Source organism: Hippopotamus amphibius, chromosome 13, assembly GCF_030028045.1.
Source record: "Hippopotamus amphibius kiboko isolate mHipAmp2 chromosome 13, mHipAmp2.hap2, whole genome shotgun sequence".
Taxonomy (NCBI): domain Eukaryota; kingdom Metazoa; phylum Chordata; class Mammalia; order Artiodactyla; family Hippopotamidae; genus Hippopotamus; species Hippopotamus amphibius.
The window spans coordinates 30487572-30503906 of NC_080198.1; the positions used below are offsets into that span (position 1 = coordinate 30487572).

The window sequence follows — 16335 nt, forward strand, 5'->3', positions numbered from 1 at the left end:
GCTCGGGAGTCGGCTTCGTTGTCATTCATTTATATCTAGCGTCTTTTCTGCTGAGCATCTCCTAAATAAAGCACTCCCCAAGGACAGGATCGGTTCTCAATGTCTTTTGTGGCTCCCAGCGCATAGTAGGTGTTCTGTGGTCCTATTTCCGCATGTAAGCCAAGTTTCATCCATTTGTTGAATAAGCACTTGCTGAGCCCCTATTATGTGCTAGGTACTGGCCCCTGTACTCATGAAACGTAGTGCGTATCCAATAATAACAGCTAATATTAATCAAGTGCTTACGTTGTGCCAGGCACTGTGCAAAACCCTTTACTTACATTCTCTCATGGACCTCTCATACAATCCTAAAGTAATGATTACTAGGATCACCCCCATTTTACTGAGGGAAACTGAGGCACGAGAAGCTAAGTTACTTGCCCAGGATCACACAGTTGTAAGTGGTGGAGTAGGCCATCCAGCTCTAAACGGATCTCTCCACACTGCACCGTATTGCCACCAGTTGTGTGATATGAGTCTGGGGTATATGTGGGAGAAGACCTGGGGCTGCCAAAACTTGCGTGTAAAGCCTATGAGGTTGGGGCCTGGTCTGTGTTGGCTCACCACTGCTATCCAGTGCCTGGCACTCAGCTCCTACTGAGTCCCCCCAAAAACTGAGTTCCCTTGACAAGTTTATGGTTGGTCTCTCTATCCACAACTTTACCCCCTTTCTCGTCCCACTCCGTTCCCCTCAAGATTGAAGAGTAGTAAAGAAGAGAGGGGACTGAAACCAAGCAGGACACTGCGGGGCCTTCCCAGATACAAAAGTCCTGTTACTGAGCCCAAGCTCGCTCTGCTCACCACACGACAGGCCAGTGAATCGGAGACAAGGTGTTGAGGCAAGGAATACGACTTTGCTTGGAAAGCCGGCCGACCAACAAGATGGCAGACTCGTGTATGTCAAAAAAACCATCTTGCCTGAGTTAGAATTCAGGTTTCTTTTATACTAAAAGGGAAGGGGTGTTGTTGGTTGTTGCAGACTTCCTGGTGCCAGAATCCTTTGTTCTTGCAGCTGTCCACGTAGGGCAGGTCACGATGCTCCTGTCAACCCCCAGCAAGGGAAATGCCATTCTCTGCTCTGCAACTTTAATGAATGGAAAAGTGTCCTACCTTTAAAGGTCAGAGGTTGGAGAATGGGCTAGCCTGTATATTTCAGGCTATAAAGCAACATTCTAAGCTTGTAGCCAAAGCAATAGAATACAAAGGTTAATGTAAAACAAACAGATCTAATACTGAGTCCAACTGAGCTGTTCCCTGTAACACTTCCATGTCTAACTAGAAGAGAATTAACTTTGCTTGTTTGATAATTCCAGGGGCCGGCCTCAAGGAGGTGGAAGCCAACCAAACTTGGAGTAAATTACTGATTGATTACACGTAAAACCACCAAGATGACGCTGACCAGACCACTGCGCAACCAGTCTTGAGATGATTATTGGAGCTGACCATGCTGTTCTGCAGGTAGCCCCCTGCTGGTACACTCCTGAAACTCCCCTTTAAAAGCTTTGTCCTCCCAAGTGGGGAAAGTGGGGAGGGTTGGGGGGGGGGGAATGAATTGAGAGATTGGGAGACCAAATTGTACACTCCAAATGTATGCAGTTTATTGTAGAAAATAAAAAAATAAAAAGTTTAAAAATAAATAAATAAATAAATAAAAGCTTTGTCCTCTAACCTGCAACTGGGAGATGGTCTCAGACATTAGTCCACCATTTTCCCAGGTTGCTGGCCTCCTGAATAAAGCAACGTTTTTTTTTTTACCAACACTTGTCTCTCTCCCGGCAAGCAGCCAAACTTGGTTTTGGTACTAGCCTCATCCAGTTACACATATGTCTGTGTGTTCACATACATACATATATACTTAAGTATCATGTCTAGAAGGGTTGCAAGTGAACTGATGGAAGAAGGGTGGGGCTGTGTGGAGGGTGTAGGAAATGCTCACGTTTTAGCGTTAGTTTTGTTTATTTTAAAGTGACAGGGCATCATTTTTATAACACTGATAATCGTTAAATAAAATTCAGGACTTTCCCCTTGTGGTCACAAGAGGGAGCCTTGGACCACACCTATCTGCATCCTCTCCATCCACCTTAGGAGGACAGACTCTTCCTCAAGATGTCTCCTCCCATCCCCACCCAGCAAGGTAGGAGAGAGGGAACAGGGAGTTCAGGGTTGCTGTCCCTTATCTGCAATCCTGAAATCCAAGAAAAATCCAGACACCAAATCTTTCTTCGTCTGGCATAATGCTTAATCTGAACTGAGGTGAAGCTTTTTATAGCTTTTGTCCCATTTGCTGTGGATATGCACAGAGCATACAGCGCACATATTAATGCATTTGATCATGTAAAGCAGCCCCAGACCTCCCTGAGAGTGTTGTACAATGTAGGGTATACATACAATAATACCTCTGTAAAACCTGAAAACTTCTGAATTCGGTATCAGATCCGGCTCTGCGAGATGTGGTAAGGGATTGCAGACCTACACTCACACTAATAACTGCCCTACAGTGACAGTTACCCAATCCCAGCGAGCTCTGACCTTGGGTCACTGGGATTGTTGTTTTCGTGCCACTTTCTGCCCCTAAGAATGCCTTCTTTTCCTCTCATCCCCTAGCTGGAGGTTGGCAGCCTTCTAGGTGTGCCCTGAGCTTCTGAGTCATTGTCTTGAGTATTTAGAGATCAAAGATCCAGAAACCATGGAAAGAAATGTTCCTCCAGGAGCCGAGAGCGTGGCTGTCCTGTTGCTCGAAGGACATGCTCTCCCTTCCCCTAACTAGGCTTATGGCCCCACAAGACCCTCATCCCATCACAGGCACCGGCAACCCCAGGACCACATCCTGGTAATTTGCAGCCCAGAGAGCAGCAACACTGGGCCCCAGGGTAGCCGGGGATACCAGAACAGCAGCCCCGGCACCAATGCCCTCTGGCCCTGAACATGGCAGGTAATTTGAGGACATTTCCACTGCCCCATCGTGACCACTCCCACTGCTTTTTTGCCTCCTCTCAGGGAATGGAGGGGCTGTATGAACATCATCCAGTGTGGGGGGGATGAGAGGGAGAGGGAGAAGTGGTCGATGGGAAAGCCCAGTCTGTATGGTTAAAGTAGTGATGTTGGAAGATTTGAAAGATGAAGGACCAGAAGGGTCAGGTTTCCAACTGTTAGAGAGTGTCTGCGTGGGTGATGGAGACAGAAGAATAACAGGCAAATAAAATGATGAAACAGAGATGGGGCGAGGGGTGGGGAAGGAGAGACAGAGACGAGAGATTTGGAAAGAGACCAAGAGAAACTAAGAGAGTTTTTTTAAAAAATGATCCCAAACCTGGCCATAGAGTGTTTCAGTAAACATTTCTGAAATAGACCCAGTAAACTGCTACTTTTAGTAAAAGACTTGGTCTAGTACTGTTATCAACCCAGGTTTATGTGCCTGAGGCACAGTGAGGCCAAACAAAATGAAAGGTTACAGTGGAGAGAGGTTTGTGGTAAGGCCAAGCAGGGAGAGAGGCCAGCTCGTGCTCCATAAACCCCAACCTCTGAGGGCTTTCAGGGAAGAGTTTTTAAAGGCAACATTTGGGGTGAGGGCTGCAGGGCGCCTGACTTTCCTCCAGTCGTTTGGTGGTGGCGTCACAGGTGATGTTTTAGGAATCCCAACCATCAGCCTTCTGGTTCCAACCAGTCTGGGTCTAGTGTTTGTGCTTGGCATGTGGTCACCATCCATCACCCTCCCCCTGCGTGGGGGTGGGCCTGGGGGGGGCTTAGTTCTGGTAGAGCAACTCAAACATATGTGTTGGATTGTTTTTATATCTATATATATATATTTATCTCCCTTGAGGAGGAACTAGGACTGTGTTTTACTGCTGAACTATAGTTTCTTGACTGCTTTTCTTTTGTTTCTGCATTCCCTCACTTTCCTAATTAGGAACTTTCTTGAATCTGCTCTCTGGAACTCAGGGAAGGCCTAGGAGACTAAAGCCTTTTTCTACAAACAGGAAACAGGGAATACAGAAAGGCTTTTGTACCCTGAGGTGGGGGGTGGGGGGGTTGAGGGAGGCGTGGGGGCAGGCAGGGTCCTGCCCGGTTTTAGTGTAGGAAGTCTGTGAGTGTTAAAATCTGCATCCATTATTTTTTTTTCACGCAGGCTCTTAGTTCCCCAACCAGGGATCAAACCCACAACCCCTGCAGTGGAAGCGTGGAGTCTTCACCACTAGACCGCCAAGGAAGTCCCTGCATCTATCATTTTAGAATCACGTTAATTAACTAACCAACCCATGATTGTCCTGAGATTGATATACAAAACTTGGAAAGTAAGGAAGAGGGCCTAAATTCGGCATTTATGTTTAATTAAAAGCTACAGTTTTTCTGAAGGCAGTGGGAAAACCCTGGCTAGTAAGAATTCCAGGACGTGGGCTTTCCCCTTCAAAGGGCACCAGGCAGAGCTGCAGGGCCACTTCCGGATGGCAGCAAAGACAGGACTGCAGCTCCTGACTGCTTTCCATGCCTGATCCCGAGGGGCAACAAGAAACATTCTCCCCCCACAGAAATCTGCTTTGGACAAACATCACAGTTTACCATTTCCAGAGTATGGGGGAGGGATGAGGGTATCAGCAAGGTGAATGAGCCCTTCCAGGGACCAAGTGACACCAGTCCCGGTTACTAAAAGAGCAAAGAATGAGGAGGGCAGGCACCTTGACCTGCCCTGAGCAGGATGATGTTGGAATCCAGGTGAGCTTATTTCCTGCCTCACAGGAGGCCAGGCAATGGGAGGTCCACAACTATTTGCTGAGTGAACAGTTGGGTCACCTTCCTCAGCAGGGGCCCACGGTGTAGCCTCAGTGATCTGTGGTTGAAGGTACCACACACTGGCCTGGTCCAGGAGAGCCAACAGAGCCCAAGGCTCCGCTGGAAATTGAGCAAGAGGGCTCCTGCCTGAACCGGTGAGAGCATTGTTTTTGCAAGACACCTTCCATCATAAACCAAGAAGCTTCTATTTGTTATCTGTGTGACCCTGGGTGAGACACTTCACCTCTCCTTGGTCTCCTTGGCTGTAAAATGGGCACAGTGTCCTATGTCCCTTTTAGGGCTGTGTGGAAGCTTGATAAGGTCATGCATGGAAAACACCCAGAATAGCACCTGGCACATTTACATGCTTTAATCTGGCCTGGCTTGACATACATTACAATCTCCCAGTACTTTCTGGGGAATCTCCTTTGGACAAAGCAACAATTAAGTTTCCCTGGGATGGGGAACCAGAAGATAGATTTACACACTGGCAGCTCCATCCATCACTCCTGGTGTCACTTCTGCCCAGAACAAGGAGCCCAAACTAATGGCAGACTGAGTTCTAAACGCTGCTGGTTCCTCAGCCTCTTCAGCATCTGCCTGGAGCATCCATCCTCTGCAGCCCTGACAACCCGGCTCCAGGCAGTGAGGCCAGAGCCCACTTGTGGTTCCTGGGGCTTTCCAGGAATCACAAGTTATTTCAGAAGCTTCGGGCAGTCTTCCAGGCAGGGCTGTGATGATTAACCCCTTTCCTCTTTCTAAGACCGTTAACGGAGACACTGCACAGGGCCCAGCGGGGCAGTAACCTACAGGCTCTTCATCATCACAAGGGCAGGAAGTGGGGCGAGTCTTCCCAGCACCATGGGACCAGAACTGCAGGGCCAAGAGGGAACCTCGAAAACCCACCTGCAGGTTTGTCAAAGGCAGCTCTCGCGGGACTTCCCTGGCCGTCCAGTGGTTAAGACTCCGCACTGCCACTGCCGGGGGCCCGGGCTGCAGTGATGCCTCCCAGCGGCAGTGGGGGAGATGGGAGCTGTGACCTGCAGACCTTGGCCACTATCCTTTCAGCTGGGATGACCCCACTGAGCGTGCAGTGCAGTGGCTCCTCTGGACGGGATTCTTAGTTCAACCCAGGACATAATTCCTGCATCTAACAGGGTTAATTTGGGGTACTTATCCCAGGTCTGGGGCTTCTTCAGGGGCCCTGAGCAAACCATCTTTCCCTACCCAAACCTACCAAGACTGACTCCTCCCAGAATCTCACTAAGCTCAGGCTTTTTGCTGAATATGCGAGACTGGAACAAGCAGTATGTCAAACATCTACCTTCGTTTCTACTTCATTGATTTTTGCTCTCATTTGTATTATTCTATTTTTTTCTACGCTTGATTTTTTTTCTAGCTTCTTAAGATAGAAGCTTAAATTATTTATTGTTTAGCCTTTTAAAAAATTTTTAAATTTATTTCTGGCTGTGTTGGTACTCACGGGCTTTCTTTGGCTGCAGCAAGCAGGGGCTACTCTTTGTTGTGGCGCACAGGCTTCTCAAAGCGGTGGCTTTTTTTATTGTGGAGCACGGGCCCTAGAGTGCACAGGCTCAGTAGTTGTGGCTTGTGGGCTCTAGAGCACAGGCTTAGTAGTTGTGGCACATGGGCTTAGTTGCTCTGCAGCATGTGGGATCTTCCCAGGCCAAGGTTCGAACCTGTGTCCCCTGCATTGGCAGGTGAATTCTTAACCACTGCACTACCAGGGAAGTCTCTCTTCTTTTCTAATATACATATTTCAGCCTCTAAACTTCCCTCTGAGCACTGCTTTAGCTGCATCCCACAAGTTTTGTCACATTTGCACATCTCTTGTTTTTAAGATCTATATTCTGCTCTTCCTTGATAAATTAAAACATTCAGACCAAGTCTTGAATTCCAATTTAAACCACAATGTTCACCAAAGTTCTCACTTAATTTCTAGAACTACATGGCTGCAGACTCTGTAAGAAGGTTTGAAAGAGTGACTCTCCTGGGGAGTTTAGGTTCCTAAATGCCACAGAAGAGAGTCAATAGGAAAAGTTTGATGACTCTTGTCTTTTGTTTTTGATACATAATTTCAACTGAATAAAAACTGCAAACATGATTTCTGGAAATGAAACTCATAACTCATGCAAGCAAGGTCCCCCAATGCCTGTAGAACAAGCCTTACTTTAAAAAATACATTTAAAGTTTAATGCTGTACTTCATTAAAAGTTTAAAAATAGAAACCACGCATGTTGATGATCTAGGCATTAAATTTATTTTGTCATTGTGGTCACTTTTACAGCGGTTTAGATTTATTTTCAATCACATTATTGTTCACAGAATTCACAGAATTCATTAACAAACTAGTATTTTACATCCAAGGGTTTTCAGTAGCACAGCAAGATAGAAAAGAGGTGCTTGGAAGTGGAACCCGAGTCTGATTTTATTCACATAGATGTCTAGAACATTATTGCTTTATTAGTCCTATTTTTAAAAATAATAAATTATCCCCAGGAAACCCACCCTGCCAGGTGTTCTTTGTACTGCAGCTGTCCTGGGTTCACTCGAGTCATACCTGACATGGGGGTGCTGGTCAAATCGCCCACTTGTGTTCTCCAGTGACCTGAAGGCCAGCAGAGGCAGAACACGCCCTTCTGCGAGTGTAAATACTTTCTACAGCCTGCTATGTTCCTCCGTGGTCTTGCAGTTGACAGGTTACATTCACATATGGGACTCTACGTAAAACTTAAATTAGACATAAACAAGAGGGGCTTGGTGATGGGGACTAACACTCCTAAAACAGCCACTGACCATGCACGGGAGGATGTCAGAAGCAAGAGAAATGCCTTGAGTCTCAGTCTGTGAGGAACATCTTAAAGAAAACGTCCTAGGTGGTTAAGGTCCGACGTGGGCACTGTGCAACATGAGCCTGGAGACTTCCGGGTAGATTTCATGGACGGGTTGTCTTATTTTGTTCCATGTGAATTTGCATTTTGTGAAAAACACCTTGGAGATTTCCTTGTGGCCCCCGAAGCTCTGTAGATCTGTAGAGACTGGGGCTGGGGGACTGGCTTCCTCAGGGACTCTGGCGCTTCCACCGCATTTGGGGCAGGATCCCTGAGAAGAGGTGGCTGCGTCAGATTCTGGAGATGGGAGTGGATGCTGGGTGCGGAGTGCAGGCTGCCGGCGGGGCCTCAGTCCAGCTTCTTGCTGTTGTCTGTGTTGTGCACAGAAGCTAGGAAGTCGACGATGAGCTTGGCTGTCTTCCTGGGTCTCTCCATCACCACCGAGTGCCCACAGTTTTCCAGGAGCTCCACCTGGCAGTTGGCGATTGACTTGGCTAACACATCCGCCCCAGACACATCGAGCACCTGCAGGACGAGAGAGGAAACTAGACGGAAAAGGTTCAGACACCTCCACGTGCTCTGTGGACAGAACTCCCGTCCAGGCCTGGCAGGGGTGATTTTTAGGACCAAGTCACTTCAGTGTTGGGGCCTGTGGCTCTCTGACGGAAGAAACCACATGCCTCATGTTTTATTCTGCAACTTGGCGCCAGGGGGTGTGCTGCTGTCGGTGTTACTGAGGTGGAAACACAGTCCCTGCTCTGAGGATGTCCTGGTCTGCTGGGGAAGCCAGAAAGGAAAGCAAACAAATGTAGCGGCGATGTGGCGAGGACTCTGATGGGGGAGGATCCTGGGAGCTGAGAAACCACACGGGAGGGGAATTCAGGGAAGAGGGACCAGCCCAAGGGTGGGAGGTCATGCAAATGCAGGGGACAGCAGGTAGCCCGGGGCTGTGTGAGTGGGGAGCGGCGTGGCTGGGGAGGAGGGGGCCCACCCCTCCGGCCATGTTGGAGCCAGGCCTCAGTCTGAGGGCGGTAGGGCTGTGTTAAGGACAGTGACTGGTGCCGTGATCAGGCTGAGCCAGGAGAACGCCCTGCAGCTGGACTGGGGGGGCCAAGATGTGGGGAGGCCACATGGGAGAGACCGAGAGGGAAAGACGAATTGTCACAAGCAGAGGAGCAGCTCCTGAAGGTCCTCTGGGGGGTCCCTGAGCTGTGGGACCTCAGGCACTGAAGTTTGTGAATAAAAGGGAGTGCTTTTCCAACATGAAGGCCACCACTTTTCCAGGGCCGACACCTTTCAAACAACTCAATTTCATTTTCATCTGGGTTACCTTGCTATTACGCCAACCCACGGACTTTCTCCCCAACACTCTCCTTTGGTGTCAGATTTGTATTCACTCCCCTTCTCTTAATCGCTTTCACCTTCAACTCATCCCAAACAAGGCGGCCCTGCCTCTCCATCCTTAACAGCAAAAGCAAAACCCCAACAAACTCAAGCACTGTTTGTTTCTGAGCCTTAGTCTCGTCAACCCAGATCATTATAAACAAGATTTGCCGCCCACACAGGGAAGTGAGGTGAGCAGAATGCAGAGCACCCTGGGCTGCAGAAATGCAGAAAGGAACAGCCAACAGGGAGCATGACAGGCTCTCGCTCTTCCTGTTGGTCCCTGAGAGGCCACATCACCTTCAGGACTTTTAGAATGAAGAAAGGCCTTTATTGTTCTGACTCTGATCTGTGATTGAATGACTGCCTGTTGGCCCAGCCTGGATCCTGCTTCTCCCATCATGCATCCACACAGCTGCTTTCAGTCCCTCGGCTGATGCAGAAGAGAGCACATGAGGCCTCCCTCCTCTGGATGCCCTGGTTCCTGCGCTGTACATTCTCGGCGGCGCCTGGCTGGTGTGAGATCGCTGCCCACGGACGCCACCGCGCCTCCCTCCCCTCCGTGCCAGGGGCACAGACCCGGCTTCTCCTCCCCAGTCTCTTCTCCTGGGCCGCCCCACACAGTCCTGAGTCTTTGTGGTGCAGCCTGACTTTGTGCTTTCGAGACAGACACACACACACACACACATGATGGGGATATGCAGCCTGCCCAGGGCTCACAATGGGGGCTTTCACCTTGGCTTCCACAGGGGAGCTGTCTCAACAGGGAAAGTTTCATTCTAATTTCCTTTCTCACGACAGTCAACAGTATAAGACCCTAGATGCCCTGTAACAGACACTGTAATCCCGTCTGCCCATGGGTTCCCTTTCCCACCGTCTCCTCTTGCTTTAATCTTTCCAAGAACTTTCAGTAAGATGTGATTTCTAAAGAAGAGCTGCAAACAACAGGGGAGCTTCTGGGGTATAAATCAGTATTTCTTTGGAGGGTTTCTCGTGGGTTGATTGTGCCCCCTCCCCAAAGTCATATGTTTAAGTCCTAACCCCCAAAACCTCAAAATGTGACTTTATTTGGAAATAGAGTTGTTGTAGATGTAATTAGTGAACATGAGGTCATACTGGAGCAGGGTGGACCGCCAATCTAGTATGACTGGCGTCTTACAAAAAAGGGAAAAGAAATTTACACAGAGACACACAGGCACAGGGAGAATGCCATGTGACAATGAAGGCAGCGATCAGGGAGAGGTATCTATAAGGCAAGGAACACCAAAGATTGCCAGCAAACTCCCAGAAGCTCGGGGAGAAGCACGTAACAGACTCTCCTTCACAGCTCCCAGAGGCAACCAACTTGCTGACACTTTGATCTCAGATTTCCAGACTCCAGAACTATGAGGTAATCAATTCCTATTGTCTAAGCCACCCACTTTGTGGTACTCTGTTACTGCAGCAGCCCTAGCAAACAAACAGAGCCATCTGACAAGGCCTATCAAAGTTTAACAATGCACAAAGCCTTTGACCTAGCAATTCCACATCTAAGATTTGACCTTGCAGATATGCTTTCACACTCCACAAACACACATGTATAATGATGTTCACTGAGGTATTGTTTAATGGCAGGAAATTGGAAATGACCTAAGTGACCATCAGTAGGGCACTAGTTAAATATACTGTGGCAGTTCCCATAAAGAACAGAACATTTTGTTTTGGGCAAGATTATGCGCAGATGGTAGACCTAGAGGGGAATGTTTGATGAGGGGCAGGATATCCGCACAGTCTCAAAGTGTCTCCACACAGCCTGCTCATCAGTTGCAAGGGGAGAAATAATGAGCCTGTGATGAAGAAATCAGTGTTGTGACCACGTAATCAAAACTCGCATCATCGAGGGACAGAAAGACACTGTCCCTTGGAGGATGCAATGTCTTATCACCCATGAGATATTCTGGCCAGGGATGCATAACCTGAATTTAATCATGAGGAAACAGCTGACAAACTCAAATTGAGGAACCTTTTGTAAAATAACTGGCCTACGCTCTTGAAATATCTCAATGTCAGGAAAGACAAAGGCAGACAGGGAACCATTTCATACTAAAGGAGACTAGAGAGATATGACGTGCTGTGTGTGAACCTGGCTCAGGGGGCAGGATGAGGAGGAGGATTCTGTGGAGGACGTTATTGAAACAACGGATGAATTTGGAATATGGACTGGATTAGATAAAAGCAATTGCATCAGTGCTAAATTTCCTGAATGTGACAACGTATTGTGATTATGTGAGAGAATATTCTTGTTTGCAGTAAACACACCTTGAAGCATTGGGAGTAAAGGGACATAATGTCAGCAGTCTACTCTCAATGGTCCAGAAATACGTATTTCTAGATCTATCCAGATGAGGATGATAAAGCCAATGTGGCAAATGCTAAAAAGCTGGTAATAAATAAGATGTGGTACACACACAGCATAGAATGACACTCAGCAATACAAAGGAACAAACTGTTGGTACATGCAACAACATGGGTGATCAAAAACATTACGCTAGATGCAAGCTATTATATATGGAATAGATAAACAACAAGGTCCTACCGCATAGCAAAGAAAACTATATTCAGTATTCTATGATAACCCACAATGGAAAAGTATATTAAGGGACTTCCTAGGTGGCACAGTGGTTAAGAATCCACCTGCCAATGCAGGGGACACAGGTTTGATCCCTGGGCCGGGAAGATCCCACATGCCACGGAGCAACTAAGCCCATGTGCCACAACTACTGAGCCTGTGTGCCACAACTACTGAGGCTGTGCTCTAGAGCCTGTGAGCCACAACTGTTGAGCCCATATGCCGCAACTACTGAAGCCTGTGCACCTAGAGCCTATGCTCTGCAACAAGAGATGCCACTGCAATGAGGATCCCAAGCATCACAATAAAGAGTAGCCCCTGCTCACCACAACTAGAGAACGCCCCTGTGCAGCAACCAAGACCCAATGCAGCCAATAAATAAATAAATTTATTTATTAAAAAAAGAATATTAAAAAAGTATATATATGCATAACTGAATCACTTTGCTGAATAGCAGAAATTAATGCAACACTGTCAATCAACTACATACTTCAATAAAGTAAAAAAAACATTATGCTTGAGTGAAAGAAGCCTGATGCAAAAGATTACACATTATAGGATACCATTTTATAAAAATTCTAGAAAGCTATATTCTAGGCAAAACTATAGAAATGGAAACAGATTAGGGGTTGCATGGGGCTGGGGCAGGAGTGGAGATGAACTGCAAATGGGCAAGAGGGAACTCAGGGGAGCGACAGCAGTGTTCTAGGACTGAGCTGCCGTGGGGTGCACAAGGAGGCAAACTTGACGGCATGTGAACTGTATTTCAATAAAGCAGTTAAAATTCATGAAATCAGGTAAAGCAAAATAGGAGTAATCTGTGCTGTTTCTACAACTCTTCTGTAAATTTGTGATTATTTCAAAACAAAATAGTTTAAAAAATAGAATGAGTAGATCTGTATGGGCTGATATGAAGTGATTTCTTACACATATGAAGTAAGGTGCAAAACACTATATATAGCATGTTTGAAAAACTTATCTATATATACAGCGTGCTTGAAAAACTTATAAACTTATTTTTGCATATTGACATATGCTTAGAAGAGGACCAGGCAAACCACGGCCCCCTGCCTGTTTGTGACTAAAGGTTCACGGGGGCGCTGCCTGCCGTGTCGTCTGCATGTCGCCCACAGCTGCTTTTGCGCCACAACAGCAGAGTTGAGTAGATGTGACAGAGAACTTATCACCCGCAGTGTTGCAAACATTTACTATCGGGCCCTTTGCAGAAATCGTTTCCTAACCCCTGCCTTAGAAAATTTAAGAAGTGTTGCCTTGAGGAAATGGGAATTGGAATCTGAGATGTAAAAGAGACCAAGTTTGCATTATATATCTTTTTGTACTCTTTGAAGTTTTTTGTACCATATGACTATGTGGTCTTCAGAAAAATAATTTACAAAAATGATTTAAAATTGCCTCACATTTTCAGAGGTCAGTGTCAGTGCTCTCAACTCACAGAACGATGCTCCCCATGAATACTGGCACCTGGCCCAGGTGTGTGCCACCTCTTCCTGGTATCAGAAACCAGCTGGGCTCCCACTAGAAACGACCACTAGCTTTCCTCAGAGGCCGGTGTAACTGGCACAGGCGGCCCCAGGGACACACTACATACCTGGTCTTGCTTCCCCCAGATGATCAGCGTCGGGACCTTGATCTTGTCCATGTTCTGATGGAGGGAGTATCTCGACTTCTCACTGACGATTTCCAAAAACACTTTTCAGGGAAGGAGAACAAAGTGAGTGCATGCTGGACTGTGCAGTGGACACCACTGAGTATAGACACTCTTTGAGTCTAAGGAACTCCTTTTTTCTTGAGGGGCCCCAGAAAACTATCAAAGTCTCAGAAATGTAAGAAATAAGGGCCAGGGAACTTTCCTGGTGGCGCAGTGGTTAAGAATCTGCTTGCCAATGCAGGGGACACGGGTTCGAGCCCTGGGCCAGGAAGATCCCACATGCCACAGAGCAACTAAGCCTGTGCGCCACAACTACTGAGCCTGTGTGCCACAACTACTGAAGCCCACAGGCCTAGAGCCCGTGCTCTGCAACAAGGAAAGCTGCCACAATGAGAAGCCCGCATATCACAACAAAGACCCAATGCAGCCACAGATAGACAGATAGATAGATAGATAGATAGATAGGCAGACAGACAGAAAGAAAGAAAAGCCAGTCACCCATAAAGCTTGACTTGTCACCAGCTCAGAGCTTAATGCAGGGCTACTTACACTTTCGGTAAAAGTTGTTATGAGGGATGCGGACGTCGACAAGGCCTTGCAGGATCTAAGGATAAATAACCCAAAGTCAGAAGGCAAGGGAAGAGTCGTACCCTCAGGCTTCACATGGGTCTGGGACAATGAAGGAAACGAAGTCCAGCAGTCTAGGGCACTGTCAAGGTTTGTAGGGCCTGGTCCTTCAAATTCCCATGATGTATTATGCAATGCAATGGGGAGTTAGGTTCAGAAGAGGCTTTTTTCTTTTTCATCGTGAAGGAACTTTGGTAATACTGTGAAGCCAAAAGTCTCCTGCAGCCTGTAAAATACACTTGAGATGGTCTGATAGCTGCTTTACCTTTGAGAAATTCTCTGCTTAGCCTGAGACACAATCAGGATGGAAATAATATCAATTATTCAGTAATACTCAATGCAAAACAGGCCTATTTTAAAAAAATTAAACCATTGGGGACGACGGGCCTCTCAATGAAGAAATAAACTATAGGGGAAATTCTGGGAAGGCTTCCAACGTCCTGTGCTCCCTGGGTGACACTGCCCTGGCCCTCCCTGCTGCGGCTGTGAGGCTGCAGCACATGCGGACAGGCCAGGTCTCCGGGACCCTGGGAGCTTGACCCAGTGAGGTGGTGTGGCCAGAAAGAACACCTCCCGCCTCTTCCCCCACCTCAAGAACCCTGAGGTCACATTAGCAGCCATCACTCCTCTCATCTCCCTGGGAATGGTCTGAACTCCTTAAATGCACTCTCAGGAGTCCTGTGCACTGACTGAAGTGGGAAGATCCGGCCATAACTGCTCTGGACTGAACCCACCCTCTGGAGCATGACAGAATCTGACCATTCTGGAATTGGAAGCCCAGAGGTGAGACCAATGGCAAACTGTCCAACACAGTGTGCTCAGCATCAGACATTTTCTTTGTTCTACCATCTATCCTGCACACATGTGTCTATCCATCTTGCATCCATCCATCCTCCACCTCTGCTCCACCTACCCACCTATCCATCCATCCTGCATCTCTGACTCAGAAATGCACATGTCTATCCATATGTCCACTTACCCTGCATCTAGCCATCCACCCTCCATCCCCACTTCACGCAGACATCCATTATCCATCACCCACCCACGCTGCACCTCTGAATCATATATGCATGTGTCTGCCCATGTATCCATCTATCCTGCATCCACCAATCCATCCACTTCCATCCCTGCTGTCTCCAGACATCCTCCCATCCATCCAACCAGGCATCCAGCCATCCATCTATTCTGCATCCCTAAACCATCAATGCATGCATGAGCATCAGTTCACGCACCCATCGACCCTGCCTCTACCCACACATCCATTCCCCATCCCTGTATTATGCAGGCCTCCTCCCATCCACTGATCCATCCAATCTATACCTAGGACCTACCTCATGCAAGCACTGTGCTAAAGGCTGGGGAAAGAATAGCCAAAGACAAAGTCCTCGCTCTTACAGAGGTAAGAACGGAAGCCATAAACAAACAAAGAGACAATCATGACACAATGTGACACAGTGGGCTGAGTCCTCAGGGGCTCTGGGAAAGACTTTGAGACCTGCATTTATCTTCTCCCAGTGTTTTCACATCCCTGACAACTCAAAATGTGGAATTTTCTAAAACCTTGTTTGGCCACTCTATTCTGGAAAGAGATCAGTGGAGAGGGATCAGGGCAACGTCATGACTAAAAAGAGGATTTCAGAGATAGAACATACCACCCTCATCTCCAAGCCACAACAGCACCCAATGGGCTTCTCTGTTCCTGTCTGTGCTCCCCTGCAATCCTTGAGTGTTTCTCCCATTGTACTTAGAAAACCTCTAGTCTCCTTCCCGTAACCTATAAAGTCCTACATGATCTAGCCCAGTGGTCTTCAAAGTGGTTCTTGCAAGTCCAAGATGTCAAACTATTTTTTAATGACACTAAATGTCACTTGCCTTTTCCACTTTCATTCTCTCTAAAGCATACTGATTTTCAGAGCCTACATGATGAGGAATAGTGTCATCATTCTGATGGCTAATGAAATGAGTGCCTGTAATATTCTTGTGTTTTAAGTTTTTCTGAGTTTTAATTTCTAATATGGTAAACATTAGTAGTTATAAACCTTCATGAACAGAAGCTCTTTGGGGTTCTCAATCATTCTTAAGAGTGTAAAGGGGTCCTGAGATTTTTTTAAAAAATGAGAATCTCTGATTCAGCCCCTGCCTCCCTTTCCAACCTTATCTCAATCCATTCTTTCCCTCACCCTCTGCGCTCCAGTCACCCTGGCCTCCTTCCAGCATCTTGAACTTGACTATGTTTTATCCATCTCTGCCCATGCTGCTTTCTCACAGAGGCTTATCAAAGCTTCTCCCCTCTCCCTGTTTTCAGTCATTGCACTGTCTTCATTTCCTCTATGAAACTTATTATGGTTTGTAATTATTTGTCTTCTTGTTAATTGTCTGTCTGCCCCACTGGC

At 47.2% G+C, this 16335-nt stretch overlaps 1 protein-coding gene across 22 annotated transcripts in view; it reads right to left on the reverse strand.

Annotated features, from left to right (window-relative positions):
* Window positions 1-7065: 7065 nt before the first annotated feature.
* The window catches only part of ABHD6 (abhydrolase domain containing 6, acylglycerol lipase), a 91735-nt gene continuing 82465 nt past the window's right edge, over window positions 7066-16335 (reverse strand). For 21 of the 22 annotated variants that reach the window (XM_057705032.1, XM_057705028.1, XM_057705029.1 and 18 more), the window contains 3 exons: window positions 13865-13919; window positions 13256-13356; window positions 7066-8180 (listed from right to left, as the gene is read on the reverse strand). In XM_057705032.1, coding sequence (XP_057561015.1) covers window positions 8004-8180; window positions 13256-13356; window positions 13865-13919 — 333 coding nt within the window. In that variant the 3' untranslated portion in view covers window positions 7066-8003. Of the gene's footprint in view, window positions 8201-13255; window positions 13357-13864; window positions 13920-16335 lie in introns of all 22 variants that reach the window. The other variant, XM_057705036.1, reaches the window with a different exon arrangement.